Source organism: Carassius gibelio, chromosome A13, assembly GCF_023724105.1.
Source record: "Carassius gibelio isolate Cgi1373 ecotype wild population from Czech Republic chromosome A13, carGib1.2-hapl.c, whole genome shotgun sequence".
NCBI classification, from domain to species: Eukaryota; Metazoa; Chordata; class Actinopteri; order Cypriniformes; family Cyprinidae; genus Carassius; species Carassius gibelio.
The window spans coordinates 3,520,901-3,548,692 of NC_068383.1; the positions used below are offsets into that span (position 1 = coordinate 3,520,901).

The 27,792-nt window shown below is 36.4% G+C and overlaps 1 protein-coding gene across 10 annotated transcripts in view; it reads left to right on the forward strand.

Annotated features, from left to right (window-relative positions):
• The window catches only part of LOC128025896 (fibroblast growth factor receptor 2), a 47,398-nt gene extending 20,032 nt beyond the window's left edge, over positions 1-27,366 (forward strand). For 4 of the 10 annotated variants that reach the window (XM_052612483.1, XM_052612492.1, XM_052612484.1 and 1 more), the window contains 12 exons: positions 2,160-2,350; positions 3,322-3,466; positions 5,951-6,153; positions 7,144-7,283; positions 11,322-11,443; positions 14,208-14,318; positions 14,679-14,869; positions 15,922-16,044; positions 17,972-18,042; positions 22,312-22,449; positions 23,857-23,962; positions 25,617-27,366. In XM_052612483.1, coding sequence (XP_052468443.1) covers positions 2,160-2,350; positions 3,322-3,466; positions 5,951-6,153; positions 7,144-7,283; positions 11,322-11,443; positions 14,208-14,318; positions 14,679-14,869; positions 15,922-16,044; positions 17,972-18,042; positions 22,312-22,449; positions 23,857-23,962; positions 25,617-25,781 — 1,706 coding nt within the window. In that variant the 3' untranslated portion in view covers positions 25,782-27,366. Of the gene's footprint in view, positions 1-2,159; positions 2,351-2,595; positions 2,735-3,321; positions 3,467-5,950; positions 6,154-7,143; positions 7,284-11,321; positions 11,444-14,207; positions 14,319-14,678; positions 14,870-15,921; positions 16,045-17,971; positions 18,043-22,311; positions 22,450-23,856; positions 23,963-25,616 lie in introns of all 10 variants that reach the window. The other 6 variants (XM_052612491.1, XM_052612489.1, XM_052612487.1 and 3 more) reach the window with 6 other exon arrangements.
• Positions 27,367-27,792: the final 426 nt, after the last annotated feature.

A 27,792-nucleotide genomic window follows, 5' to 3' on the forward strand; every position in this document is an offset into this window, starting at 1 on the left:
CAGTAACTTAGTTCATATCCCTCCTGATTTCTCTCTCAACCAATCCCGTGCCACAACCCCAGGAACCCCTCCCTCACTGTTTTTGGTCCACGGATGCTAAATCAGGAGTTTATCCAGAGTTCAACAGTCTTGCGTTGGGATGCAAGATCAGCAAATTTTTTAGTTTTTATCTTTGATTAACATTAATGGCAAAAATGACAACAGGAATATTAAGACAACTGTCACTTTAAGACTTTAAGCACAGATCCCCTATAACTTCTACACATGTGTTTTCAGTCTAAAATGCTGGCTGCGTACACTTAAGACAAAACGAGCTGTGTTTACAATGATATTTGGATGTAATTCTGTGTATTTGTCTGTTCAAGCGCAAGACGATGTGAAAGAAAGCTCAATTCAGTATTCACACACTATATAAGGCTGCTATTTGTGTGAGTGCTTTGGAGAAAATGTGTGCAAATGCCAAATTGAGTTTCACTTTTGCATCTTCTTGTGCTTGAATGGTTAAAATCAAAATAAAACACACACACATGAATCGAGAAACGTAATCAAAATCACTTGTCATATAAAATCAACCAGCCTTGGAAATTTGAAACCAGTTCTCGAAAGCCAACCCTTAACACAATCAATCTGAAACACTTGCTAGCGTCTCCAAAGGAAGACTTTGAGATTTTGTAAGGTTTAGATGTTTGTGTGTCAGCAAAGTTTGTCTCTGTTCCTTTTTGTTTCTCATCTGTCTGTCTTTTCTTTTCACTGCCCATCTGTTGGGCATCCTTTATCCTTTGCATCCCTTGACCCCAACCCCTCTCTCTTTTGCTCCCTCTTTCTTCTTTGCACCATTGTTTTGAGCTTTTCTTGTGCCCCCTCTTGTGCCTCTCAGTCCTAAATCCTCTTACATCCCCCGCAAACCTCTGCTGCTTGTCTGTGAAGGCTGATCTCTCCACATCTCCTGTGTGACATCATGCTTGTGTGTCTGTGTATGTCGGGGTAACTAGGAGACGTGTCAGAATTACAGGGTGAGAGTAATGTTGTGTTGTTAAGACAATGAGGTGTGTGTTTGTAGTATGGTTTAGACTGCTTAGTTTAGTTTTTCTATGGAAAACGTTATAGAATAGTTCTTACTGCATCCATAGTGGGATTATTATAGTTAACTAAAACTACAACCATTAAAAAAAAAAAAAAAAAAAATTGTTATTTGAAATAAAATAGTTACTTGAAATAAAATAAACATTTCCAGGAAAAAAAAATATTTAAAAAATAATATTTTCTTTTATTATTTTTTCTTTTCTACCAAAATAACTAAAAAAAAATATTTTATAAAAAAAAAATATATATATTTAGGCATATTTATTTTATTAACTAATAAAACTTACAAAGACACAACCAAATTACTAAAACATGAACTAAAATAAAAATAAAAACATATTAAAGTAATAAAATAAAAATGAAATCTAAAAAAAAGTGTTTTTTTATAAATATATATAATTTTTTAATTATAGGCACCTTAATTACTAAAGTTGATGTGTATTAGATAATCAAAACGAGTTTGGTTTTTATTGTGGCTTTTGGAAAACAAACAGAAAAAAAAAGCATTCTTATTTTGTAAGATAATTTTTAATGGGAAAAAGGAAATGAAATGAGAAGGTTCCTGATACGCCAACGCTGCCGGAACCGCAGCTGATACATGGTGTACACTGTACATCTGTCTTGCCCTTCTTCATCTGTGTTTGTTCAGTCCTTATCAGCAGAGATAACGCAACAGTCTCTGTTTGTGAAGTCTTAACAGCAGCCTATTAGGACAGTAGGGTGGTGATCTGAACACCGTATGTTCATCTTTACTGTCTTACAAGGCAGATTGGGCTGGTTTCCACAACAAAGAAATATAAGCAGCACATCTGTTTTCAACATTGATAATAATAGAAATGTGCAGCAAATCAGCATATTCAAATGATTTATGAAGGATCACTGAAGACTGGAATAATGATGCTGAAAATTCAGCTTTGCATCACAGGAACAAATAGCATTTTAAACCAATTAAAATAGAAAACTTTTAAATTGCAATGTGTTGCAATGTGCAATGTTTTGAATATGTACCGACCCAAATTGTAGTTTCCTTAGTAAATATGAATATACTAATGTTCATTCTTCTTCCTTTCTATCAGAGCGCTCTCCTCACCGGCCCATTCTTCAGGCAGGTCTGCCGGCCAACGTCACTGTGCAAGTCGGAGAGGACGCGAAGTTCGTCTGTAAAGTTTACAGTGATGCTCAACCTCACATCCAGTGGCTGCAGCACATTGTGAAGAACGGCAGCCGTTACGGTCCTGACGGGCTCCCTTACGTAAGGGTGTTGAAGGTATTAGGCTATTTAGGCTTCCGTTTTTCACACATTTTGTCCTTTTCTTAGGGGGACAGGAATGTTTCGATGCAGCTGATTTCCTTTAGAAAGAATGAGAAGATACAAAAACACTTTATTCTTGCAGGATATATTCTTATGCCATGTAATGAGTGGTGCTCCTTGTTCTGCTCTCCTAAAGAGAACCAGAGATTATAACAGGCTCCCATATGTGTGTTTCTGTCCCTCGTTACGGCGCCCCCTAGCGCTCGGGCATAAACAGCTCGGACGTGGAAGTGCTCGTGCTCACCAACGTCACGGAAGAGGACTCTGGTGAATATACGTGCCGAGTGTCCAATTATATCGGTCAGGTCAGCCAGTCCGGTTGGCTTACTGTCCTTCCAGGTAAAAAACAAGAACGAGGCCTTCAACGTCCCCTGCCCCTCTGCTGGTGTTTTGGGTTGTTTTTTTTTGCCGTCGTGGTGATCCTGGGATTTTCGCTGAGCTGTTATGGTGTGGTTTTTCTTATTTTTTGGTGGATCTTTCCAGGTCCCCAATCAGCCATGGAAACAAGCCTTTGGTCTGTCCTTGCCACTGTCTTTCTGTTCTGTTCTGTGTCAAGTCTCCCTCCTACTATTTCCTCTTTCATTTATCGCTTCACTTCGGTTCTTCCTTGGCAAAGAGGCAGCGGCTTGTTTTCCATGATCTTCACTTGTGTTTGCATGAACCCTTGAGGATCCGCTGGGTTCACCTGTGTTGGTACAAAGATTTCGGCCTTCATTTTTTCCCCTGCCCTTCCTATTTGACGATCCTCTCTCCTGAAGAGGAACATCTACCATCTCTGTAATGTGTAGATGAGAAATACAACACTGAACATCATCTTTTCTCTTCTTGGTATTATGGGTCTGATTTGTTTCTTTTCTTTTCTTCTCTTTCTTTCATCTACATCCCATCTTCCTCTTCTCCTTTGTTTCCTCCTTTGTTTCTCTCAGACGGCAGGTGTGAACACTACGGACAAAGAGATCGAGGTGCTCTACCTGCCTAATGTAACTTTCCAGGATGCGGGCGAGTATACGTGCTTGGCGGGTAACTCTATTGGGATCTCCTATCACACTGCTTGGTTGACGGTGCTTCCAGGTATACACTCGTCCTCTACTGCTTCCTCTACACTTCCTTTAAGTCAAAGCTACATTGGTTGATATCGCACCAATGGTCATTGAGAGGGACCACGAGGCACTTGGGACTGTTATTTTAGTATCATGATAGATGGTAATATTTCACAAAGAAAAATAATGAAGTTACAGCTCCAATAATGTATTTTTCCTTATATCATTGTTAATATTTTGAATAAATTTTCATTTTTTAGATTTTTATTTTAATTTATTTAATTTAATGTTTTAGTACGTATTTTTCGGACTATAAGTCACACCTGAGTATAAGTCGCATCAGTCCAAAAATACGTCATGATGAGGAAATAAACATATATAAGTCACACTGGACTATAAGTTGCATTCATTTAGAACCAAGAGAAAACATTACCATCTACAGCCACGAGAGGGCGCTCTATGTCTTCAGTGTAGACTACAGGAGAACTGAGCAGCATAGAGCGCCCTCTCGTGGCTGTAGATGGTAATGTTTTCTCTTGGTTCATTTCTCTTGGTTCATGTCAAATTAATTTTGATAAATAAGTCGCACCTGACTATAAGTCGCAGGACCAGCCAAACTATGAAAAAAAGTGCGACGTATAGTCTGGAAAATACTGTAATTTTGTTGTGTTTTTGTCATTTTTAGTTCTATAGAGTTTTATCATGTTAATAGATTTATTTTGTTTTAAGTGAGATTTTTTTTTTAAATGGTTTTAGTTTTAGTTAACAATAATAACCTTGGTACTCATTTCCCCTAAAATGTAACGTTCTTTATTGTTGAACGTTTAAAGCATCATAATGAATTTGTTCATTAAATGTAAGAGTTATGAAATAATATTTTGGGCTGAAAATGTCTAAAATTGCACCCAAGTATCTCAAGATCCCTGTTATTTTACATTTTCTCTTCCCAACTAACATTTTATTGGTTGCATGTTTGGTAATACGTGTTTTGATGGAATAGTTTGTCTAAAATTACAATTCTGTCATTATTTACTCACCATCATGTTATTTAAAGTATGACTGACTTTCTTCTGTGGAGCGCCAAATGAAAAAAAACATCCAGTTCTATATGAAAGAATTTATGAAACTGTGAATGAGAGACATGGGGAATATGTTCTGTACTCTGTTCTCTGCACAATACTATCATATGACTCAGAATATATCACACTAGTTATATGAAATGCCTTATTTTGAAGCTTGACGCTGGTCACCATATTGTTCCATTGGACGAAAAAGAGCAGTTTCACTGATGAAAGAAAGTCAGACGAGTTTAAAATGACATGAGGGTGTTAATGGTGATAAAATGTTGATGAACTATTCCTATATGATTCAAAGTCTTTTTCCATTCGGCTCTAATAACTGTTTTCTTCTCTAAAGAAAGTCCCAAGATTTGCTTACTTTCTCACATGAGCCACTCATATTAGAGCCACTTCACAACCTCAGTGTCAGTGCCTGTGTGTGTTTTTGAGTGTGATTTACGACTAGATTTAGATCTTTCTGTGTATATATATATATATATATATATATATATATATATATATATATATATATATATATATATATATATATATATATATATATATATATAAGTTGGACAGGTATACATGAATATTAGTGAATTCAGCATAGTTTTATGAACACAAAGGCTATCTGTCATTGTGCACAAGACATGCAAAATGCAACAGCGTGCACCTTACTGCATTTTAATAAGAGTCCATTTCCTGACAAGGAAACAGATGCAATCTTTGACCGCAAATGGCACCACTTACTGGTCTGCGGTGAGGCTAGTGTGTGTGTATGTGTGTTTGTGTGTCAATCGTATCCGTGAATTGTGCATTTCTGAAGAACCTTAAATGTCAGGAAGTACTTTAATGCTGTGGTCATATGTTAACCATTTAGTGAGCGCGAGTATGTTTGCAGGGGCCATTGAGTGTCAGGAAATATGCTAAAATGGAAAGAAGATCAGAAAGGAGATCTCTTTAATATCTCAGTTCAAATTGAGGCTTAAGCCTCCGGTTTTTCTTCGAGGAAACCGTAAATATCACTTGTATTAATACAGTCTCTAAATTTGTAATTGCTCTTCAAAATCACTTTATAGCTTACTTAAATGAAACATTTTCTGAGATAAGGAAGAGAAATATTAAATATAATCAGACTGGTCAGACTGTCTTTATAAGTTATTTATTGCTTGGAAGGAAAGTAGTATGGAGAACATTTAATAGTTTGAGAATAGTTTTATGTCAAAGGTGTGTGTGTGTGTGTGTGTGTGTGTTGATTCTTCTTGTAATTCTTTTGTCACCTTCACCTGTTTCTCTTCTGTTTTGCTATCACTGGTGGAACATCTTGCTCTGAAACCTTAATGTCCTTCATAACCATCTTAAAACTGTGCTGTGTGCAACATTAAGGTTTCTGGTGCAGTGTTCCTCGCTTCACTTCTTTGTCCGATTCTTTTTCGATTCTTCTCGTTACTCTACAGCAGAGCCGGACATCCCCAGGAAGGAGTACCCTCCGGACTATGTGGAGATCGCCATCTACTGCATAGGTGTCTTTCTCATCGCCTGTATGGTGGTGATCGTGGTGGTTTGTCGAATGAGGACGTCGGCTAAGAAGCCTGATTTCGGCAGTCAGCCGGCAGTGCATAAGCTGACCAAACAGATCCCTCTGCGCCGCCAGGTAACAGAAAGTAGATAAAGAGTTCTAGAGATCTTATACACACATACACTCACACTACCACGAGAATCATTTGCCTTCGAAGTGTAGAATTAGTAGGAGTTTTTAATGGCAGATTAATGTATAGTGATTCAAACCAACTTCATTTTGGCATTTAACTTGTCATGGACATTTAAGCTATAGACATAAATGTTTCTTTAAATAGTGTGATTTTTTTTTTACATGTAATATTTACATTTCTTTTTAGATGTACTAATTCATAATGTTTCAATATCATATATTGTATAAAGATAATTGAGATGATAATGACATAATTTAATGACTTTTTATATTTATATTTTATATGTGATGCTTTATTTTATTGTATATATTTTATATAAAATGATATTATACATAATTATATCTTTAAAATAATCTCAATTATTGGTATAACATGTTGACATTAAAATGTATTTTATGTATTATATAAAGATTATCAAGATAATTCAGAAGATAATTATATAAATGACTTTTTCTATTTATAGTTTATATGATTACAATGATTATACGTCATGCTGATTTATAGTGTATATATATGAATGACAAAGATCTAGTACTCTAGATTAAATATTTGAAAAGTTTGTTCATTTAAATATTTTTTATTACAGCAGTGCCTTTGTATAACATAACAATTTCTTTAATAACATGTCAAGTCTTTTTGTTGAGAAGTTGAAGATATACTATATGGTGGTAAGTTGGAAACATTCTTTGAAACCATTACATTTTCACAAAATTGACAAAACCTAAAAGGACTGCATGGGCTCAATAAGTCCTGATACCTTGCATTAGATTTTGTGCTATTTTTTGTACCATATAAGTCACAGCTTACTGTATTTCTAATGTTAAGCTGCTCAAGGCACACACACACACACACACACACACACACACACATAGGTGTTAATAGTGTATGGTGCTGTCTCCAAGACTCAGGTGATCAGCCATCCGTCTTTCCTCTTGCAGGTGTCGTCTGACTCCAGCTCCTCCATGAGCTCTAGCACGCCATTGGTCAGGATCACCACTCGCCGTAGCTCCGCCCACGACGACCCCATTCCAGAATACGACCTCCCTGAGGACCCGCGCTGGGAGTTCTCCCGAGACAAGTGAGCATCCTTGTGTTTCACTTTTTAAACATTTACAAGACTCTACTAATCTACTAATTCACCTGGTTCAGGAAGGTCACACACACACTCGGGCTGAATTAGATTGTCAGTTCACCTGTTAGTGCTTGTACACACAGTTCGGTTTTACGAGAGTGACAAATGCATTCTACAACAACTAGTTATTAATGATGAATTTCAACGCATATCAGAGTTGTGTCTTTTCTGAATGTGAGGTGCAAGAAATCACAGTGTATGTGACTCATTAGCGTTGTCAGATATTGCTAGAAAAAAGCGGCAAACAAGAACAAGGCCATAATAATCTCAAATCCAAACGTGTTATTTTAGGAATAAGCCACATAGCAGAATATAGCGATTTGCCTACTTTAGTAACTTTGTATAATTTAATGAGCCGAGCCCAAATAACAGTCCCAAAGATGCTTAATAATAAGTGGACATGGCAACCCATTAACCTTCCAAACATAAACAAAACCTGACAGTTGTTTAGTTAAAATCACAGATTAAAATGAGTCATTGCTTGGTGTGGTATATCTTTTGCTAAAAATGGTGGATTCTAAATGCACGCCACTGAATGGCGTCTGTACTTCCCGGTCAGAGAGCACCTGTCCATCAAAAGCTCACTATCCAATCAGAGTAGATCACTGTTAAGCCCGCCCCCATGAGAGGTTTGTGTCAAAACACCAAACGAAAAAATGCAAAGCGTAAGAGAAATCGGTGGCAATGCATTCAGAATCCACAATTAGTGAAAACGAAGCTTTGAAAAACATTAACAAAGAATGAAGCATATTTGAAATAAAAGAATGTTAAATTTGTGCGACTGAGTTCATTTTTTTTCAGTTTTTCTTCTTTTGTAATGACATATTTTTGATAGTTTCTGAAAAAGTTACGTTAAGTTTTATAAAGTTTCGTTCATTTTTATTGAAGCAAATGTAATTGCATATGTACACAGCTAAAATGTTTCTTGTTTTTTATTTATTGAAATATATTTTTGTAGGTGTTATTAAATTCACTGTATAATCTGCATAGCACCCTTTCCACCTGTAAATCATTGTGATGTGAAGCTAATCTTCTTATACGCTTACAATCCCATTATGTCTAATTATTAACCTGTGGTTAATGCAGGCGCAGTGTAGAATCAATCATTCATAACACAACGTAGGCCTCTGTTGGTTAGCTTTATTTTTCTTCCAGAAACCAAACACACATTTTTCTTAGATACAAGTGGCTACCAGATAACTTTCTGTCAGCATCACGCGTCCTCTTCTGACTCTGTGACCTCGGCTGATCATGTGACTAACGAGAGGAACTCAGACTCTCAGATTAATGTTTAATCCTCATGCTTAATATTTACAAAATGCTTCCGGTATCATTTGGAGATTTACAATGGATCCACTTTCGTGGTGTTGCCAAAACTGTTCAGATTCCTAATTAATGACTAAGAAAGCCTGTTTAAGCAATCTGTAATGAAAATGGTGGTTAAAAAGGAGTCTGTTTGTACTTTGATTGTCTCAGGGCTGATTTGTAAGCAGTTTAACATGCCAATATTCAACTCTAAACTCTAACCAAGTCTTTATTTATTAAATGAATGGTTGAAACCCAACAAGTACAGGTGGAGTTGCTCAGTTTTTGTAGGATTAAGCTGTTCGTGATTTAGTGGATATCAGTCCTTACATGCTCACAGCTTATGACCAGTAATGCTCATTCTATAGGTGAAGGGAAGCACTGTTTTATGTATTTAACTTCACACCCACTAAAGGAATTGCTGCCTTTGGGCAGACAAGCTAAGACGTGTGTTTTTAGAGGAACGCAAGACATATGGAAGGAAAGATTTTGTTGGAAACCATTCCAACAACAAATGTATTAAAGCGATAGATAACATTATCAATATTGCCCAATATTTACTTTCTCTCTTTTCTAAATGTTTTACTATTGGAATTTGATAATATTCATGGTCTACATTTTTTAATTCAAACAGTAAGCTGTTATTCAAGTTTCAAAAATACTATACAGTATTTTTTGAAAATCCGTCTTACACACAGTATAGTTTTTTATTATATATAGTATATTTTACTGGAAGCATATAAATTATAGAACTCTTTAAAAATTAAAAAAAGAACTGTCTTGTATATTTTATGATACATTTTATTATGTATAATATAATAAATAATTATGTATTTATACTCTACATAATATTGTAGTAAGTTTTACTGGAAACACCAATTTCTAGATTTTCAAAAAAATTGGTTAATATATATATATACACACACACACACACAAAATATTTATTATTAATAAATTATTTTTACATTTTGTCCATTCCTACCATCCCCTTTTAGCACAAAGTTTAAGCTATTAAGTTAATTTTTTTCTCTTTAGCCCCTTTCACACTGAACGTCGGACCCGGAAATTGCCGGAACATTGCCGGGTCGCCTTCTGTGTGAAAGCAAACACGTCCCGGGATTGATTCCGGGATTGAACCCGGGTCGGGGACCTAGTAACTGTAATGAAGCAAAGATCAGTTAGTTCCTCACTTTCCGCGCTGAAGCTGAGATCGTTCGCTAGCTTCAGTGAAAGTTAACGTGCCCAGCGTTTTCTACTCGTACATTACACGTCACTCCCTGATGTCACGTATCTTTACAGGACATTTATGGGTTGTGTGTGAAAGTGAAAAATCTAGCGACCCGGGAACAATCCCCGGAACACATTACCCCTGTATTTGCCGGAATCGCAGTGTGAAAGGGGCTTTGGACTGCCGTCTTCATCCCTGCATGACGTGCATCCCCCCAGGGTGCTGGGCCGAAAACTGTGGAATGTTAGAGTTTGTTGTCGGCGTGGAGGATAAACATAACATTAATTATCTGTGGTGGGCTGGAGTAGACAGAGGCCGCCATTGACCATACAGCACAGAGGGGGATTGTGTTATCACTGCCTCGGATCGGCCCCGGGCCCCGGCCCCGGCGCGGGTGTGAATGTTTACATAGCCCAGTGCTGGAGGGGGCCGGGGACAGACCCAGCTCCTGCCAATCAAAGGTTGACTGAGGGCCACTGACAGGGCAGGAGGCTGAATGTCACAGTTATCATGAGGGATGAAGATGAAGTGTGTGTGACTGTGTTTTAATCTGTGAGGGTGTGTTTGCATCTAAACTAGACCTGATTAAGGGAAAAATTAGCTGGAAAATGTCCCCAAAAGTTCATTTGATGAAATTAAGCTAATTTTTGAGCTGTTCTCAAAGGAAGAGTTGTGAATAAATTAAATAAATTATTTTAATGTTGTTTAATGCCCTGTAATAAATTATATTTTCAAAGTTGTGAATAAAACAAAGATTACTGGAGTAAAATTTTACAAGAAAATTCTGTCTTTTTATCTCATAACTTCCTGTTTATTTTAATGTTACTTATAATTACTTGTGAAATTGATATATTTGTATTATTTCTGTTAAACCTTAATGCAATAAAATAGACTCCTTGACAGAGATCTAATTATGTGTGTGTGTGTGTGTAAAATATGTATGTATGTATGTATGTATTAATGTATGTATCTACATTGTACTGGGAACTACCTGTTTGATTGAACACTACAAGCATTTGAAAACAGTCATTGCAATTCTGTACAGAAATAAAACACTTTTAGAAAGGGTGGTAGTCTTCTAACTGATGTATAAGTTACAACACTCTCCTGAAATGTGCTCTAATCTTTTTTGCACTTGACCAGAGCGCACTAGTCAATCGTTAACCCCTCTATCTAGCCTTCTCTTGCACACTTTAAGAAAGTCTCTAAATCCCCAAAGGGCATATTGTTACTCACCCCAGAGGACCGTAACTCTAGATCTCCCAGCCAGACATTCGGCTGTCACACTCACTAATGTCTAATATAAGCTTTGCAGTGGAAGACTAAGGGCATCCACTTAACACCCTTGAAAACTTCTGTCTGGATGGATAGAAATGCTGATGCAGATGGGAATAAATAACTTCTGTCTAAAGCTTTGGGTTTCTCTGTAATGTTTGTGTTGGTTTGTGCAGGTTAACTCTGGGTAAACCTCTTGGAGAGGGCTGCTTTGGGCAGGTTGTGATGGCTGAAGCGCTAGGCATCGACAAGGACAAACCTAAAGAGGCCGTGACTGTGGCTGTCAAGATGCTGAAAGGTAAACATTTATGGATTGGTTTCCATGTGAGTAAAACTGTACCCTAGTCAGTGTCCTAAATCAACTTTTACCCATAGTTTACTTGCATGTTAACAGTATCTAAAGCTTTTTATATGCAACTGGTCCATTTTTGTATTTATGTTAATTTATTTGAAACATTTCACCAATAATGGCTTCATCAGATGTAGGATTGTGGGAATTACTTGACTTTTAACCTCATCAGCTCATAAATTGATGTGGGTGTCACCTTTTGAATGGTTCACATTGCTTTTTACAAGGGAGTTACTTCTCTGATGTTGTGAATCACAAAACTACTGGTTGGTACACGGATGGCACTCGAGTGAAAGATCAAAGCTCAGCAGATACAAGCTACATATCACACCAGCTCAGCAGACAGACTCTTTAGACTGTTTTATGCAGAAAAGCAAAGAGTTCGAAGATGATGGAATGCAAACGCTCTAATAATGTCTACATGTCCAGACAAGGCAGTTGCTAAGAAAGCTAAAAAATCTTGCAAAAACACCAGACAGACGGGCAGAGCACAATGCAGACAGAATAATATTGTCATATGGACCCTATGAGGCTAAAGTATCAGTGAAATGATGGACATTTTTCAACAAAAACAATAGTGTGTTATTATCCCAGCAACATGCTAGAAACTTCTTGTTGAATCATAGTGTTTATGATTCATTATTTAATATTATGTATATATATATATATATATATATATATATATATATATATATATATATATATATATATATATATATATATATATATATATGATCTATCATTTATTTTACAATTATGTATAAAAATAATTAAAATAATATCAATCTATCATTCTTTTAGTTATTTATATTAAATTACACACGTGTGTGTTTGTACCCACGTATCAAAATATTAATTTACATTTTTACTGTATACATTAAATTAATATAAACTGCTGTTTATATATAAAAAAAATTGTATTATACATATTTATACTTGTATACGTTAAACCATTTTGAGCTCTGGATATTGGCAATTAATTTCTTTCTTTTTTTTTTTTTTTTGTTAAAATAAAATGTAAATGTTATTATTAACCCCTGTTTTGAGGGCTTTTGGAATAAACAATTCTGGGCACATTTATCTCAAAACTGGTCAAATGTCAAACATGCATATACAGATACAGATTAAACATACAGACATAACGGCCTCTCCCGAATCGTTCCAGTCGCAGATTAAAAAACTACTTCACATAAGCTAAATGTGTTTTTATTGGGTGCAACTTCTAGTTAAGGTATTGTTATGATGTGAGAAAGGGAGAAAGTGGGAGAGAAGGTCTTGACTGTGGAGGCCTGCGAGGGTTATTTGTTGGTGCTGAGTGATGTTGGTAGAGCTCGGGTGAAGAGGCCGCATAGCTGACCCGGAGCTCACCAGCTGCACAGCTCTCGCTCTTCACCTGCACAAAGAAAGTCCCTCATGCTGAAAGAAAGAGAAGAGAGTGGGGGAGGGAGCCAGCAGCTCAAAAGAAGTTTTAAAGGATGTTGAGAGGGCCGAGGGACGGGGCTGCTGAGGAGAAAACGCTTGAAACAAGAGCACGTTCACCATTTACACCCAGCTTAATTACTGGCCTCGAAAAACATTTAGAAACTTAAAGTTAACTTTCTGGCATTATTTACTGATTGTGTTCCAAATCCATATGACTTTCTTCCTTCTGTGGAACAAAAAATAAGACATTTTTAGGAATATCTTGGTGTCCTTTGTCCAGACAGTGACAGAGAATTGGGTCTGGTTTTGTATTGGACCCCATTGACTTTCAATATGTTGACAAAAACAGAAACATTGGTTAAAATATTTTTTCTAAGTCTGGTACAGAATTTATATATATATATATATATATATATATATATATATATATATATATATATATATATATATATATATATATATATTAGCAGTAGTGTTGTTATTGTTAACAAAAACTAGAACTATGAAAAATATTTTTCAGTAATTGAAAAAAAAAAGATGAAATAAAATAGAAAATCTTAAAGTTACTGACTAACTGAAAGTACTAAAACTGAAAAATAAAAACAAAAATAAATTAAAGCTGTATATAAATATATAAAAGTAATAAAAATGACCAAAAAAAAGTAAAAAAAAAAAAACAATTCCCTCTGGCAACCAACTGAAAAAAGTTGAAGTGCTTAATTACTAAAACTGAAAAAAATGTTAATTGAAAATATACAGATAAAAGCTAAAACTAAATAATACTAAAATAACACTAAAACATATTTGTGGGCCACTGTAAGGTATCAAACACTGTCTTCGTTCACAAAAACACAATTTTTAGAGAAGGTCTTGAAACGTTGATGAATCTGTTATGGAGGGAAGAGTGCACAACTTTCTTAGCAGAAGAGACTGGAGTCAGATTAGACAGGAATGGCGGTCAGTGGATTGTGTCAGGTTCACTCTAGTGAGCAGCAGGCAGATAATGAAAAGGAGACTGTCTCTAAGGTAATTACTCTAAGTGGAAGAAACACTTTTTTAATTGTGAGGCAATGAAAGGAGAGCTGTGTGGCGGTTCTTCAGTGTAACACTAAACCACACAGACACTTACACTGGGACACAGACAGCCAGACCGGCCAGTCTAATCATATAGGGTGCATTGGCATGGATGGCATACTAACACTCCACTCAAACTGCGTTTGCATTATGTGTATGTTGTTGAGTGGGTACTCAAAACACTGTTTATTTGTGTTTTATTTTTTAACCTTTCTAGATGATGCAACGGAAAAAGATCTTTCTGACCTGGTGTCGGAGATGGAGATGATGAAGATGATTGGCCGGCACAAGAACATCATCAATCTGTTGGGAGCGTGCACACAGGATGGTAATTGCCAGTTTGGTTCATACTGAAGAGATAGTTCTACCTAAAAAAAAAAAAAATCATTTACTCACCTTCAAGTTGTTCCAACCCTCTATGTTCTTCCAATGAACACAAACAAGGATAGTTTGAAGAAACAGATGCTGGTAGCCATCGACTTCCATAGTATAAAAGTCAATGGCTGCCAGGAGCTTTTTGTTTATGAATATTCTTCAAAATATATTTTTAGTGCTCCACGAAAGAAAGAAATACATACAGGTGTGGAGTAACATCAAGGTGAGTAAATGAGGGACAACTTTTTTGGGTGAACAATCCGAACAGTGGGATGACACTATCTCTCTCTCTCTCTCTGTCTCTCTCTCTCAGGTCCGTTGTATGTCATAGTAGAGTATGCATCTAAGGGAAACCTTCGGGAGTATTTGAGGGCCCGGCGGCCCCCAGGAATGGAGTACTCGTATGATATAGCCCGAGTATCAGATGAGCCTCTCACCTTCAAAGATCTGGTGTCCTGCACTTATCAAGTAGCTCGTGGCATGGAGTATTTAGCCTCACAGAAGGTATCTGCACATGCACAACATATCTGCATACTATTAACATCTCTTACTGATTTAGAAATGTCACTTACATAGGCTTTACATGGTGCTGGTCACAGCCTCAGATCTCCAAGATCTTTCTAATCAAGTCGTATAGCACTTTATTCAATTTCAAAGCATTTTTTTAGGAATAAATAGCAAAATAATACGTTATGAAACAAAAAAGCAGCTGTACAGAAGATAATAGTGGCATTATACAGCTCAGTTTACTTTAATGTGGTTTCAATTCAGTTCAATAACAGCGACAATGTTGCAAAGTTCATCAATTATAAAACATTTTACATTTTGCTAAGTTAGTGTAATCTAAATTCACTTTAAATTTTGTTCAATCGAATTTAATTGCTAATATTATCGAATATTAATTGTCTTTTAAACCCCTAATGGACATGCAAAATAGCAAGAACTTTTTGGAAATTGCAAGCTTTTGATCAGTCTGCCAGGAAAAATGCTGCATGTTCTCAGGCTGCTGAAATGAGAATTACCCCAAAAAAACTAGTTGCTAGATAGTTTGCAGGGTTCACGCCATCGAATCCTTGTAAGATATTCAAGGGTTTCGTTTGCACACACCTGCCTATTCGGTTTCATTCTCAGAGTATCTGATTTCACATCTTCCTGTCCCTAAACGTCACTTTTTTAAAAAGCCTTTAAGTGGCTTATTCTTCATTTCTGTAAAAAACACCAATGGACCAGACTTGATAATGGTTTTGCTAAACTATATGTAGAATAGATATTGAAGTGTTTATTGTATATTACAAGCATTTCTAAGACAGTTTATTCTTAAAAGCCTCTTGGTTTTCATCCAAAATATCTTAAAGAGCATTCAGCCGTCCAGTTAGATCCATGCAGCGTTTGGAGAACTGAAGTCTTATCGTGCCTCAGACACTTTCACGCGTGGATCCGCCCTGCGGTTTATCCCTAAAGTAACTTAGAACCTTTGTGTTGTTTGTCTGTGTGTGATTTTTGTCTGTTTCCAAGATGATTTATGTGCTTTCTATCTTTCTTCATCTCTGTTGCAGTGTATACACAGGGATCTGGCTGCCAGGAATGTGTTGGTCACGGAAAGCAACTTTATGAAGATTGCAGACTTCGGCCTGGCCAGAGATGTCCACAACATAGATTATTATAAAAAGACCACAAATGTGAGTTTCATTACATCAGGATTTTCATTGAGTCAGAACACATTTCCTGTTGATTTTCATCTCGCTATGCATTCTTTTGCTGATAGTTATTAATGCATGTAACGGCACACCATTGGCTTTTAGTTGTGTTGATGTTTAAACAGGAAGCCGAGACAAGACATACACGTGTCTTTGAAACAAGTATTTTCTGCCCACCAAGACCGTGTTTATGTGATCTAAAAATACAGTAATAACAGTTAATTTATTAAATATTATTACAGTTTAAAATAACTGTTTCTGTTTGAATATATTTTTAAATATCATTTATTTCTGTGATGCATTACTCCAGACCACAGTGTCACATGATCCTTCAGAAATCAGTTTAATAGGCCCAAAAAACATTTATTCTACTTACAATTAATGATAAAAACTGTTGAGCTATTTATTATTTTTAAGGAAACCGAGATACTTTTTTTCAGGAAGAATTTATTTGAAATAGAATTATTTCAATATATACTGAATAATCAATACATATATATATTCAATAATATATAGTCTGTCAGTGTTTGGGTGTACACAGCCATATAAATGGCTAGAAATCTCTGATTTAGATCTCATTGGATCTTGAAGCATCCTTTATAAAGACATATTCATGCTCTACTCCTTTCAGCCTCCTGCCATCTCTTTCTTTGTTCTCTTACCTTTTCTCTCTTTCATTTCTCCTTTTTTATCACTAGTCTGTTTATCTGCCACATCCCTCCCTCCTCTCGCCAGTCTTGGCATGATTTGCAGATTCCCAGGCAGTCGGCGTGTAAAGTGATTTCGGCTCTTTGCTTATTTGGGCCTGCCCTCTTCTCTTATTCCAAAGCTTGTTGTTCAAGCTCATGAGAAAGAAATGTTAGTGACAAACCTAAACACATTAGCATAGCTTTAACTGGCATTCATCTTGAGATACTTGTTTAGGCTGTAATTCACTCATCTGAGAGTTTAGGTCATCGGACGTGGCAGAGGAAGAGTGTGGGAATATTGATAGCATCGTTATGATCATTGGGTCAGTGTTCACGAAAGATCAACATGAAATCAAAATGAACATTTCTAGTCTTTCAGTGCATGATTCTAGTTGGTCGTTTATGGTTGTGGGATGGCATAGATGGTCGATCAGTTGGATTGATTTCAGAATTGATCCTATTTAATTACATAAACATTCATAGCCGTTTTGTGCATGATTCTAATGGTCATTTTTATATCAGTTGGATCTAGTCGGTAATTACTTGTGGTTAGTTGACAGATGGTTGATCAATTGGATTTCCAGCTAGTGGGCCTGGTTTTAACCTATCAGACCATTTAGATCATGTTAGTTAAGAGTTGGTTGAACCAGTAGAAAACCAGTAACCATGTCCGAAATTATAGCTTGCTATCCTTTAACAGTTAGAACTTGGACTTTACAACAGGGAAGCAAACTTTTCCCTGCTTTATTCATCTGTACAGCTTTTTTATTCCTTAATTCTTATCAAGGTCACCAAGATCTGGCCTTGAATATTTTAAACACAGTTTGCCATTATTAAAACATGAGCAAAGCCCAGACTGAGAGATACTGATGACTGATTAATGGCTGGGGTTAGATTCAATTACTCTAGTTCAACTCTGTCTAAATAAAACACTGTGAGCCAGGAGACTGTGAACTCGGGGCACTTCTTATTGGATCTAGCACGCCAAACGCCATTGACTCTTGTATCTTCTCCACAAGCCTCAATTTATAACTGCACAATGACTCCTGAGGGAAATTAGAGTTTGGCGATACATCCCAACAGGATTTAATGGCCAATCATTATTGGCTACTCAGGGCTTAATGAAATTCCTGGCTGAAAAGGTGAAGAAGTGTGTGTTGCTGTGTCTGGGTGTTGTTGTGTTGAGCGTCTTTGACCTTTTCTCCTGTTGATGTCTGTAGGGTCGTCTGCCGGTGAAATGGATGGCTCCAGAGGCACTGTTCGACCGAGTCTATACGCACCAGAGCGATGTGTAAGTCAACTGTTCGCATCCTTCATTATTTTTTTTTCTATTTCATTTTAAAGGGATATGTCATGAAAAAGAAAAAGATTTCTATTGCTCTTTCGCTGATGTTTACAGTACAATGAAATCTCCATCCCTAGTCCATTTACAATTTCACTTATTAATTTAGCAGTTAATTTTATCCAAAGTGAGGAATACACAAGCAATTCATTTTAATGACGCAAAAACACAAACATGCTTCCAAGACAAACAGAGAGGGGTTAAGAAATAGTAAAAACATAGAAAAATAAAATTTATAGTTTTTTTTCTCTCAGTAAGATTGACTTTTTATCTCCCAATTTTTACTTTTATTCACAATTGTGAGTTTATATCTCGCAATCATGCCTTTATAACATGCAGTTGCGTCTTTATATCATGCAATTCTGACTTTTTAACTCTTTATTGTGAGTTTGTCTTACAATTCTGAGAACAGAGGTCGTATTTTCCTTAGAATTGGACTTTATAACGATTCTGAAAACAGAAGTGAGAAATGTGAGATATAAACTCGCAATCGCAAATAAAAACAAAGTGTGAATAATGAGATAAAGTCACAATTAGCTTTTCTTTTTTTTTTTTTTTTTACTTTTTACTCAGAAATAGAAACGGGCTTCCATACGATGCAGTGGCATTCACATAGAAGAGAAGAGCCTTCTCTTAATTTAGCCATTTCTTGAATATTGTCAGGGATTCAGGTTGTTAAGATAGGGTTATTATTTAAACTTTCTTAATCGTGTAAATATGAACATGTTTACACATCAGTGTAACTGGTATTGCTACATGTGTGGCAAATTATAACAGTTCATTTGCATAAAGTGATGATAGCTTATTTCTGCACTGTGGTTCTGTACAAGTTGTTAGGGATCAAGGTTTAAAAGATACTGTTAGGGCTGCTTTTCTTTCTACAAATTGAAAGAGGGCACTGAAGTGGTTTGGGGAGTGCAGGAAAACAGCCGCTGTGTGTTTGTGTGAGGCGAGTAGTTTGGGAAAGAATAGGAACTGCTGGCAGGTGAGTTCAAGGGTACAAGAATTGTTTCCCTTCTGAAAAAAAGGAGCACAGGTGATGGAAACTTAAGGAAGTGTTTTTGTCAGGCGTAGAAAGAAGAAGGTCTGTTCGCAGCCAGCGCTACACCAAAAAGTGAGAGATTTCACGCTCGACTTGTGACCAGTGCTGTGTTACTAATCTGTGCAGCTTCAAAGCCCTGCAGACTCTCACCTCCCAGAGCCCGGACGGAAATGCCCTCTGTCTTCCCTTCACTCCGTCCCATCACATTCCTCCATCCAGCTCTTCTACACCTCATTGTTTTGTTTTTTGACTTGAAAGTCTCTTCCCTTTTTTCAATTTTCCATAGAGTGAAATAATCCTGTCATTTATGTTTATCCGCTAGTGCACGCTTGTTCCCTTTCAATTTTATCTCACGTTTTGTTTTTTGTTTTTTTGGTTTCTTAAAGAGATTAAACGAAACGGAAGTTACGCTTTGGTGCATGTTGGATTTTTCATGCAACCTCTGCTAGACGTTTTAAAGTTTTGGCTGCATGCACAAGTCATTTCTACATTTATATTTGTATTAATCTGATCTTTTGGTTTGCATCCATCAAGTTCCACATTTTTAATTTGTGAAGTATTTAATGAAATGGCTTTGGAATGTACAAAAACAGATATTATCATAAAAGAATGTGGTCATACTGTCCACCCTGAATGATAGATGTTGTGTAATCACATTATCATTATATTTTCATTATCTTTGGTATGTTTGTCTTCTCTTTGTGTGGTCCCGGCAGTAAAATTAAAACAATAGCAAAGATACACTTATTGATGGCAGCCATTTAAATCTTTTGTCTCGGGGCTTAATGCTAGTTATGTGTCATCAGTCGCTAAGGCCTCAAGCTCTCTGACTGGCTCACAATCCATACATGACATCATATTAAATGAATGCATAAATTATAAAAAAAAATTGGCATGTTTTGACAAAGAAGACCCCTGGGGAATAGGATGTAAGCTGCAGAGCTTGCAAAAATGGAAACATGGATGCATGTGTGTGAATTTCCTGTTTGTTCTGCATGATAAATTATTAGCTTTTATGGTAGAGGTTCATCCGGCCTCATGCAAGGTCGTCTATATTAGATGAAAGAAAGGTTTTGGCCTTTAAACTTGATCTTTTTTTTTTTTTTTTTTTGCCTTTACTGCCTAGTTAGCATTAATTTTAATCTCATGAAATCTGACAAGATCATGTCTGGGTTGCTGTTTCACCCTAAAATAATACAGTTATAAAATATAAATAAATAATTAAATTATAAAAATAGGAAATTATAATAAAATAATTACTATTTACATTTATAGTTGTACCTTTTTATCATTAATGAATCTATTAAGATGTATGTATGCATTGTGGAATTATTTCCATTTCCAACATATTCTTCATGCAAAATCGAATTTATATTTTTTCCTTTTAATTTTAACGTGGCATTGATTCATTGCTAATTGGCAAGGTCTAGTATACAGCTGTTTTGTTTGTAATGAAGGGCAAGGGTTCAAGTGGTATTTGCAGTGACCTTTTTTTTCTCCTCCTGGTTTGAGTGATTGATCATGGAGAGGTTAGTCATGGCTACATGGGGCGACTGAATAGAGATGATGAATTTGGCAAACATGTCAGAGAAGATGCAGCGCTAGATAAAAACCAGAAGATGACAAACAGGGTCACTGATTGAATAAACAATCAAATGGACGGGTAACCGCAGGAGTAAACGAAAGCAGAGAGCCTTTGTGCTTTGCTGTGTGTGTTGTGAGACCGCTGTGGGTCAACAGAAAAGAGTACAACCAGAGGGAAATTGTGTTGCTCAGAGGCTGCTCTTGTGTAGCTCAGGAGACCTAATGAGATTGTATTTAGTCTCAGATCAGATGTTTCTCCTTTAATTTATTTGGAGAAATAAATATAAATGGAAATGAGACAGTAGTTGTGTAGAGGTATTACATTTGTGTGGATAGCAACTCATTGTGATCTTTCTGAGAAATGTTGGTGGTTCATATATAGATTTGAATGCACATTTTGGTATCTGAGCACTTTTTGAGACACTTTTAGAGTCTTTTTCTCAGGAGAAACATCTGAGAAGCAGAAGACTACATCAAAGTCTCAATTAACTCTCCACTGAATCTTCATGAGAAATATAAGAGTTCCTGTTGAGATCTCATTGATTGCAAATGTTGGTATCTGAGATCATTTGGAGACATTTTCAAGGCTTGATTCTTTGGAAAAACATATGAGAAGCGGGAGACTGCACCAAAGTCTCAGATTTGATTTCCACCGAATCTGTATGAGAAATATTCATATTGAGTTCATATTTGATATATTATTAAAGAGTTCATATTGACATCTCACTTATTGTTAACTCGTGTATCTGAAAACTTTTTAAACACTTTTAAAGAGTCTTTTTCTCAGAAGCAGGAGACTACACTAAAGTCTTATATTTGCTCAATGCTAACCTGTGTGTAGTTGTAGAGATCTGTTTCTCATGCAAATTGTGTAATGCACTGATTTCAAACCGATATATCTTGTGATTGTGAAATGCTTTTGTTAACTCGGCAGGATAAATAAAAGCTTATGCAGATGATAAGGCTCTCTGGCTCTATTTTGAGAAGCTTTTAGCTCACATTTCATATGTCAAAGGTCAGAAACCCTCTGTGGAAACTCTTATCATTTATTTGTGTATTTTATTTCCCTTCCTCGTCTTAGATGAAGCAACATGGAATTGGCATGTGTTGAAAAACCATTCGCTGCTACAATCTTACGCCCTCTGGACGTTTGTTTCCTGAGGGTCCTGCTAATGTTTGTATTGGCTGGACAATATGTGTCATTATAGAGTTCTATAGAGGACAGAAGCCTGCTTTGAATCCAAGTGGTGCCACAGTCCAGGACGCTCGCAGAAAGACTGCATTGAGACCTCAACAGCTACTGCGTTGTTAGAGCCAACAAATATCACTACTGTAAATGGATCAAACTGGGATTTTTGGAACGGCTTCCTTTCACAGAGCTTTCCTTGTCCAAATTTTGGGGAGAGTGAAGTGATGGTACCACAGAAGAGGCTGGAATGTGTTTTTAAAATATAGAGAATAACTAAACAAAATGCTGATTGTCGAACGCACTGTATTTACAGTCAGAACACTGATTGAAAGTGTAATATGAAGCATGAGTGTTTGTTTGTGTTGTACTGGTGATCTGATGAAGGTGCGTCTGTCTCTTTCAGCTGGTCGTTTGGGGTTTTAATGTGGGAGATCTTCACGCTCGGCGGTTCTCCGTATCCAGGAATACCTGTCGAGGAGCTCTTTAAGCTACTAAAAGAGGGTCATCGCATGGACAGACCTGCTAACTGCACCAACGAATTGTGAGTGTCAATGTTTTCTCAAAGGTTTTATGTTGCATTGTTTGTAATAGCAATCTTTTTCTGATAGAGACTGTAAAATCTCTTCGCATTTGACTTAATTTAGTGTCTGGAAGTTCATTAAAGGGATATTCCACTCCAAAATGAAAATGTAGTCATTAATCCCTTACCTCCATGTCGTTCCAAACCCATAAAAGCTTAGTTCATCTTCTGAACAAAATGTAAGATATTTTGGATGAAAACCGGGAGGCTTGTGCCAAGTAAGTTACACTGTCAAAATCAAGAAAAGTATGAAAAGCATCGTCAGAGTAGTCCATCTGTCATCAGTCAGACAGTCACAAGCCTACCGGTTTTCATCCAAAATATCTTAAATTAAATTTACGGGTTTGGAACAACATGGGGGTAAGTGATTCATGACCAGATTTTCTTTTTGGGGTGGAGTAACCATTTAAGACGTCCTTCCACTAAATGCTTTTTGTCATTTTACTTGCATTTTAGAACTCGTTCAATTATTGTCAGGCTAACCATATTTTTCTGTGGTTAGCCAATCATTTTCTACTTTCTTGCATTTATTTTTTGTCTTGCAATTAAATTTTTCAGTGAGCTATTTATGCTGGCTCGAAATTTTTCTTGCAATTGAATGACTTTTTTCTTGAAACTGAACGACTTTATTCTCGGCATGGTTTTATTTTTTTATTATTGCTTGGCCCTAATCCTCTTCCATAACTGTTCCACTTATCATTTCTACTTTTTTTTTTTTTTTGCCTTCAACATTTCAGTAAGCTAGTCAAGCTGGCATCCAACACTCAGCTTTCTTTTAATTACATAATTCATTTTAATTTAGTGTAAGCTGACATCCCACTAACCATTAACCTTTTAATCAGGTTTTGTCTTCCGTTTATTTCTCTCTTCCATTTATCTTGTTTAATGCACTGGTTAAGCTACTGTCCCACTAACCATCTTTTAATCATATTTCTGACTTTTGTATTTAGTGTATACATGTACTAGTTGAGCTAATTTCCTTCTAACTGTTCTTTTTCTTATTAGTTTTTTCTGTCTTACATTTACCTTGTTTAATGCACTATTTTGTTAATCGTGCTCTCATGGCTTTCGCAGGAACCAATGAGCTCCTTCCCAACCTAAATTGATAAAAAAGTTCCTATAAGACACCATGTCGATGACCTAACAAGCTTTCATGCTGATTTGCTGCCAAAATAAAATGTTTGCATTAGTTTTGAGATGGTACGTGGGCAGCAGAATCACTGTTTCTCTTTCATCGCACCCACAGTTTAGAGCACGTGTACTCGCATGAGCATGTCCGATTACACAAACGGTTGCGCCACATTTGATTTCCAAAACAGAGCTTAGAAATAACCAAATGATGTCATGTTGTCTATTCCTCTGTCTAAGGTACATGATGATGAAGGACTGCTGGCATGCAATCTCCTCTCACAGGCCCACATTCAAACAGTTGGTCGAGGACTTGGACCGCATTCTCACTTTGGCAACCAACGAGGTGAGGCGTGCACACGTTCACACACATGCATAAACAGACTCGAAACCATTACGCTTTCCCTATAGCTCTGGGATCCATCAAACCTGTGCCAACACTGGCTCTGACTCCAGCTCGCAACATTTCGCAAGATCCACAAGGGAGAGGAAACCGTTTATACGGTCAGCGTACAGGTCGAGAGTTGCACGTGCTTAATTTCATCCAGGCTTGGGTTTTCAAGAGTGGCCCTCGTGCTAGCGTTGCTCAATTGTCAGATGGATCCCTACTAGACGATTCTTTCCGTTCCCTAGCTGCCATCCGTGATATCCGTGTGGCGGACTGAGGGATGGAAATCTGTCAGAACTTGTCGAAGGGGGGATTGAGCCGTGGAAGAGATATGATGCCAAAAGCCCCGCTCTTGTTCGCCGTTTTAAACTTTAGAAATGTAATAAAGTGCCTCTGCTTTCTTCCCCCCGTCTTAAACTGCTCACAGATGTGTAGGTCTTTAGTAATGTGAGCTGCCTTGTGTTGAGCAGCGAGAGTTCAATCCAACACTCATTTTCAGCAACCTAAAACCCCCCTCTTCCTCTCGTCAAATAGTTCAGTACCAGCCGCAAAGACAAAATGGCTTCAATTTTGTCTGAGGAATGACCCAGGAAAGAATATCCTTCTGTGCATTTTTTGGTCTTATATATTTATGTGCATTGGATGTTTATAGATATGTATTTCAGAAATTTATATAAGCCTTCAGGTGTGGTCCCTTCTGTTACTGATTCACCGAAATTCGATAAGCAAATATTAGTTAGACTTGATGTTCAGAAGGCGATTGTTCAGACATGGAATCTGGCACAGTGCTTTCCAGCATGGTTAAACTTTGATTAAGCGCACTGCATTTTTGAGGAAGCTGCTAGTAGATCTGTATTACTGCTGGTTTAAACAGTTGGGCTCCGTATTTTTTGTGTTGAAGGAGAGAAATTATTACTTTAAGGACACATTAAATTGACCAAAAGTGTCAGTAAAGATATTTTAAATGTGACAGAAGATTTCTGTTTAAAAAAAATGCTTTCTATTCATCACAGACTCCTGAAAACTAACTAAAGAACTGTGAAAACTAACTAAACCTAAAAAGTACCAATAAAATAAATAATTTCTAAATAATAATACAAATGAATAGATAATTAAATAAAATTAAATATAAAGACAACTTATTATTAGCATATTCCAAGGCAACAGTGGAAATTATTGTTTAAAATACAATAAAATTATGTCTGAAATGAAATAAAATGTATAATAAAGTTGATCTTTATTTCAGCTAGTTGCCAAGGCAGCATTTCATTTTTTTTAATTTGAAATAAAACATAAAAAAAAAAAAAATTATACATATAAAAAAGAAAATAATAGACACAACTACATTTCTATAATTATAACTACAATTAAAATTGTATATTTTTGAGAATCTAATTCAAAATATTAATTAAAAACTATAATAGTGTATCAATTTAATTAAAATTAAAAATTATTATTTTTCTCTCCATGGAAATAGCTTATATTTCTAATGGAGAGGGTTGTCTTTCATTTGATTAATTGAAATATAATTGGCTTTTCCTATTTCCCTCATTTTTCCCATTAAATGTGGCAGCTCATGTTTATACTGACAGCTTCATCTCTGTGTCTGTAGGAGTATCTGGACCTGTGCGCCCCGGTGGAGCAATATTCTCCCAGCTTCCCCGACACACGCAGCTCCTGCTCCTCCGGAGACGATTCGGTCTTCTCCCACGACCCCTCAGCAGAGGAGCCCTGCCTTCCCAAGTACCAGCACATCAACGGAGGCATAAAAACATGAGCCTCTTCAGCGTTCTCCAGACCCACCGCATCCAAGCTACGCCTGCAGTTCTCAACAAGACTGAGAGACTTTTCCCCACAGTTCCTTTGTACCCGTTCAGAACCGTATGCTGCCTCTAGACTCCTGGCGAAGCTCCCGCTGGACTTTTGGAGTGTGCTAAAGGAGGCTGAGACGCCAGCAGTGCTGCTTTTCTGGAAAGAACCTGAAGCCTGTGAAGCGCAGGTGCTTTTTTTTGTGAAAACACACACTTGTGCGCACAAAAACATATGACCAAGCTCTTAAGAAGAGGACGAGGACTGAAGAAAAGTGACTGTTTCCAAGGGCAAACCATTAGATTTTTTTTGTTTGTTTATTTCTCATTCCTCGTTTATGTTGGAGTTCTATTACATTCTTACCGTCATTCCGTTGCTTGGCATTCCGGGATTTTGTGTCCCCAAGAGAAATGAATGGAGCACATGAACAGAACTCTTAAGAGACAAAAAGGAGACAATAGGATACAAGTACAATAAGGAAACATACAACTAACAGAAGAAGTAGAAAAAGAAATCCTAACACTGCCTCTGGTTGATTTTTGAACTGGTCTGTTTTTACCATGATAACACAGTTATCATACAAGGCCTAAGCAGTTATCCTGAATGGATAAAACAATGAATACATGGTATATAGTGCTGGTATATTTGTAAATATATCCAAATATGTAAAAATATATATTATATATTTACAATGAATTATTTTTGGTATGGACTTCCGAACAATTCCTCCCCTTTCCCGCAGAGTAAGATATTTAGATGCCTCTAGATGTTTCTACTACATTCCCAGACATACATTCGCACATTTATAGCAGGACTCGACATTAAAAACTCCATGATATGGTTTATGTTTTATGTGTTTCTTTTCTTTGGCATGTTTTGGGAGTGTACTAGCATTTAGATGACCAACATGGACTAAAAGCCAAACAACTCTCCGTTTTCATTCATTTGTTCCAGACACTTTGAGCCGTGGCACTGGTTCGAAACCAGGCACACAAAATCCCCTGGAAAAGTTTAATGTCGGGTTCTGCGCAACTCTCACTTGCTGACACAGTCACGCATTGGCTTTCAGGGAAAGAGATAGCATGTTAATTTATTGACTTATGTTTTTAAAAAAAAGAATCAAAAGGTAAAAAAGATCAAAATAATAAAGAGGTAATATTAATGACGACAGTAGAAACAGTTATGATTCATAATGTTTATTTTGTAATTTAAAATAACATTTCAGTGGTACAAAGAATTATTTCTTACGTCTTTTTATATATAAGTATACAAATGTGAATGGTAAGTTAAAATGCAAAAATAACATACATTTTTATTGTCAGCTAATCCCTTTTCTATAGTAGAGGATGTTGTTTTACTCACACTGAAGTTTGCATTTGAATTAGGTGAAATACTGGAAAAAAAGGTTGCAGTATATTTGGTGCAGTTTTACCCACAACTCAAAAGTATTAAGAATCATTAAAGTGTTTCATTTTCTTCCAGACAAATGAGCTGAGGTTGCTGTCAACAAGTGTTCCTGACAGATTTGTAAAATTAAAGATGAAAAAAATGAATTGTGTGTGCTCTGTTTTGATACATTTCTAAATTCTTTCTAGAATTTGATCAGTACCTTTCTGATGTCTTTGGAAATGTTCAAATTCAAGTAAAATATATGTACAGTATATAATGCTTTCCCCCCACAATACAGTTTCAAAGCAGCTTTACAGAAAATCATAATGTTAATGTTTATAATATCTAAATGCACATGAGAGCCATAGTTTACATTTTGACACAAGCTGTTATAGCACAGTATCATCATATACTGTTTGTATGCAGATAAAGTTGTACCTACTTATGTATAAACAGAGAGATCAATATAGTTTTCCATAATGGTTTCACATCCTCATGGTACTTTTAGTTTTTTCTTAGAAAAGTAGAATTAGATAAATGTTCGTATTGAGATCCATGACTTTAATTTCAAATTTTGCTATTTTGTGTAT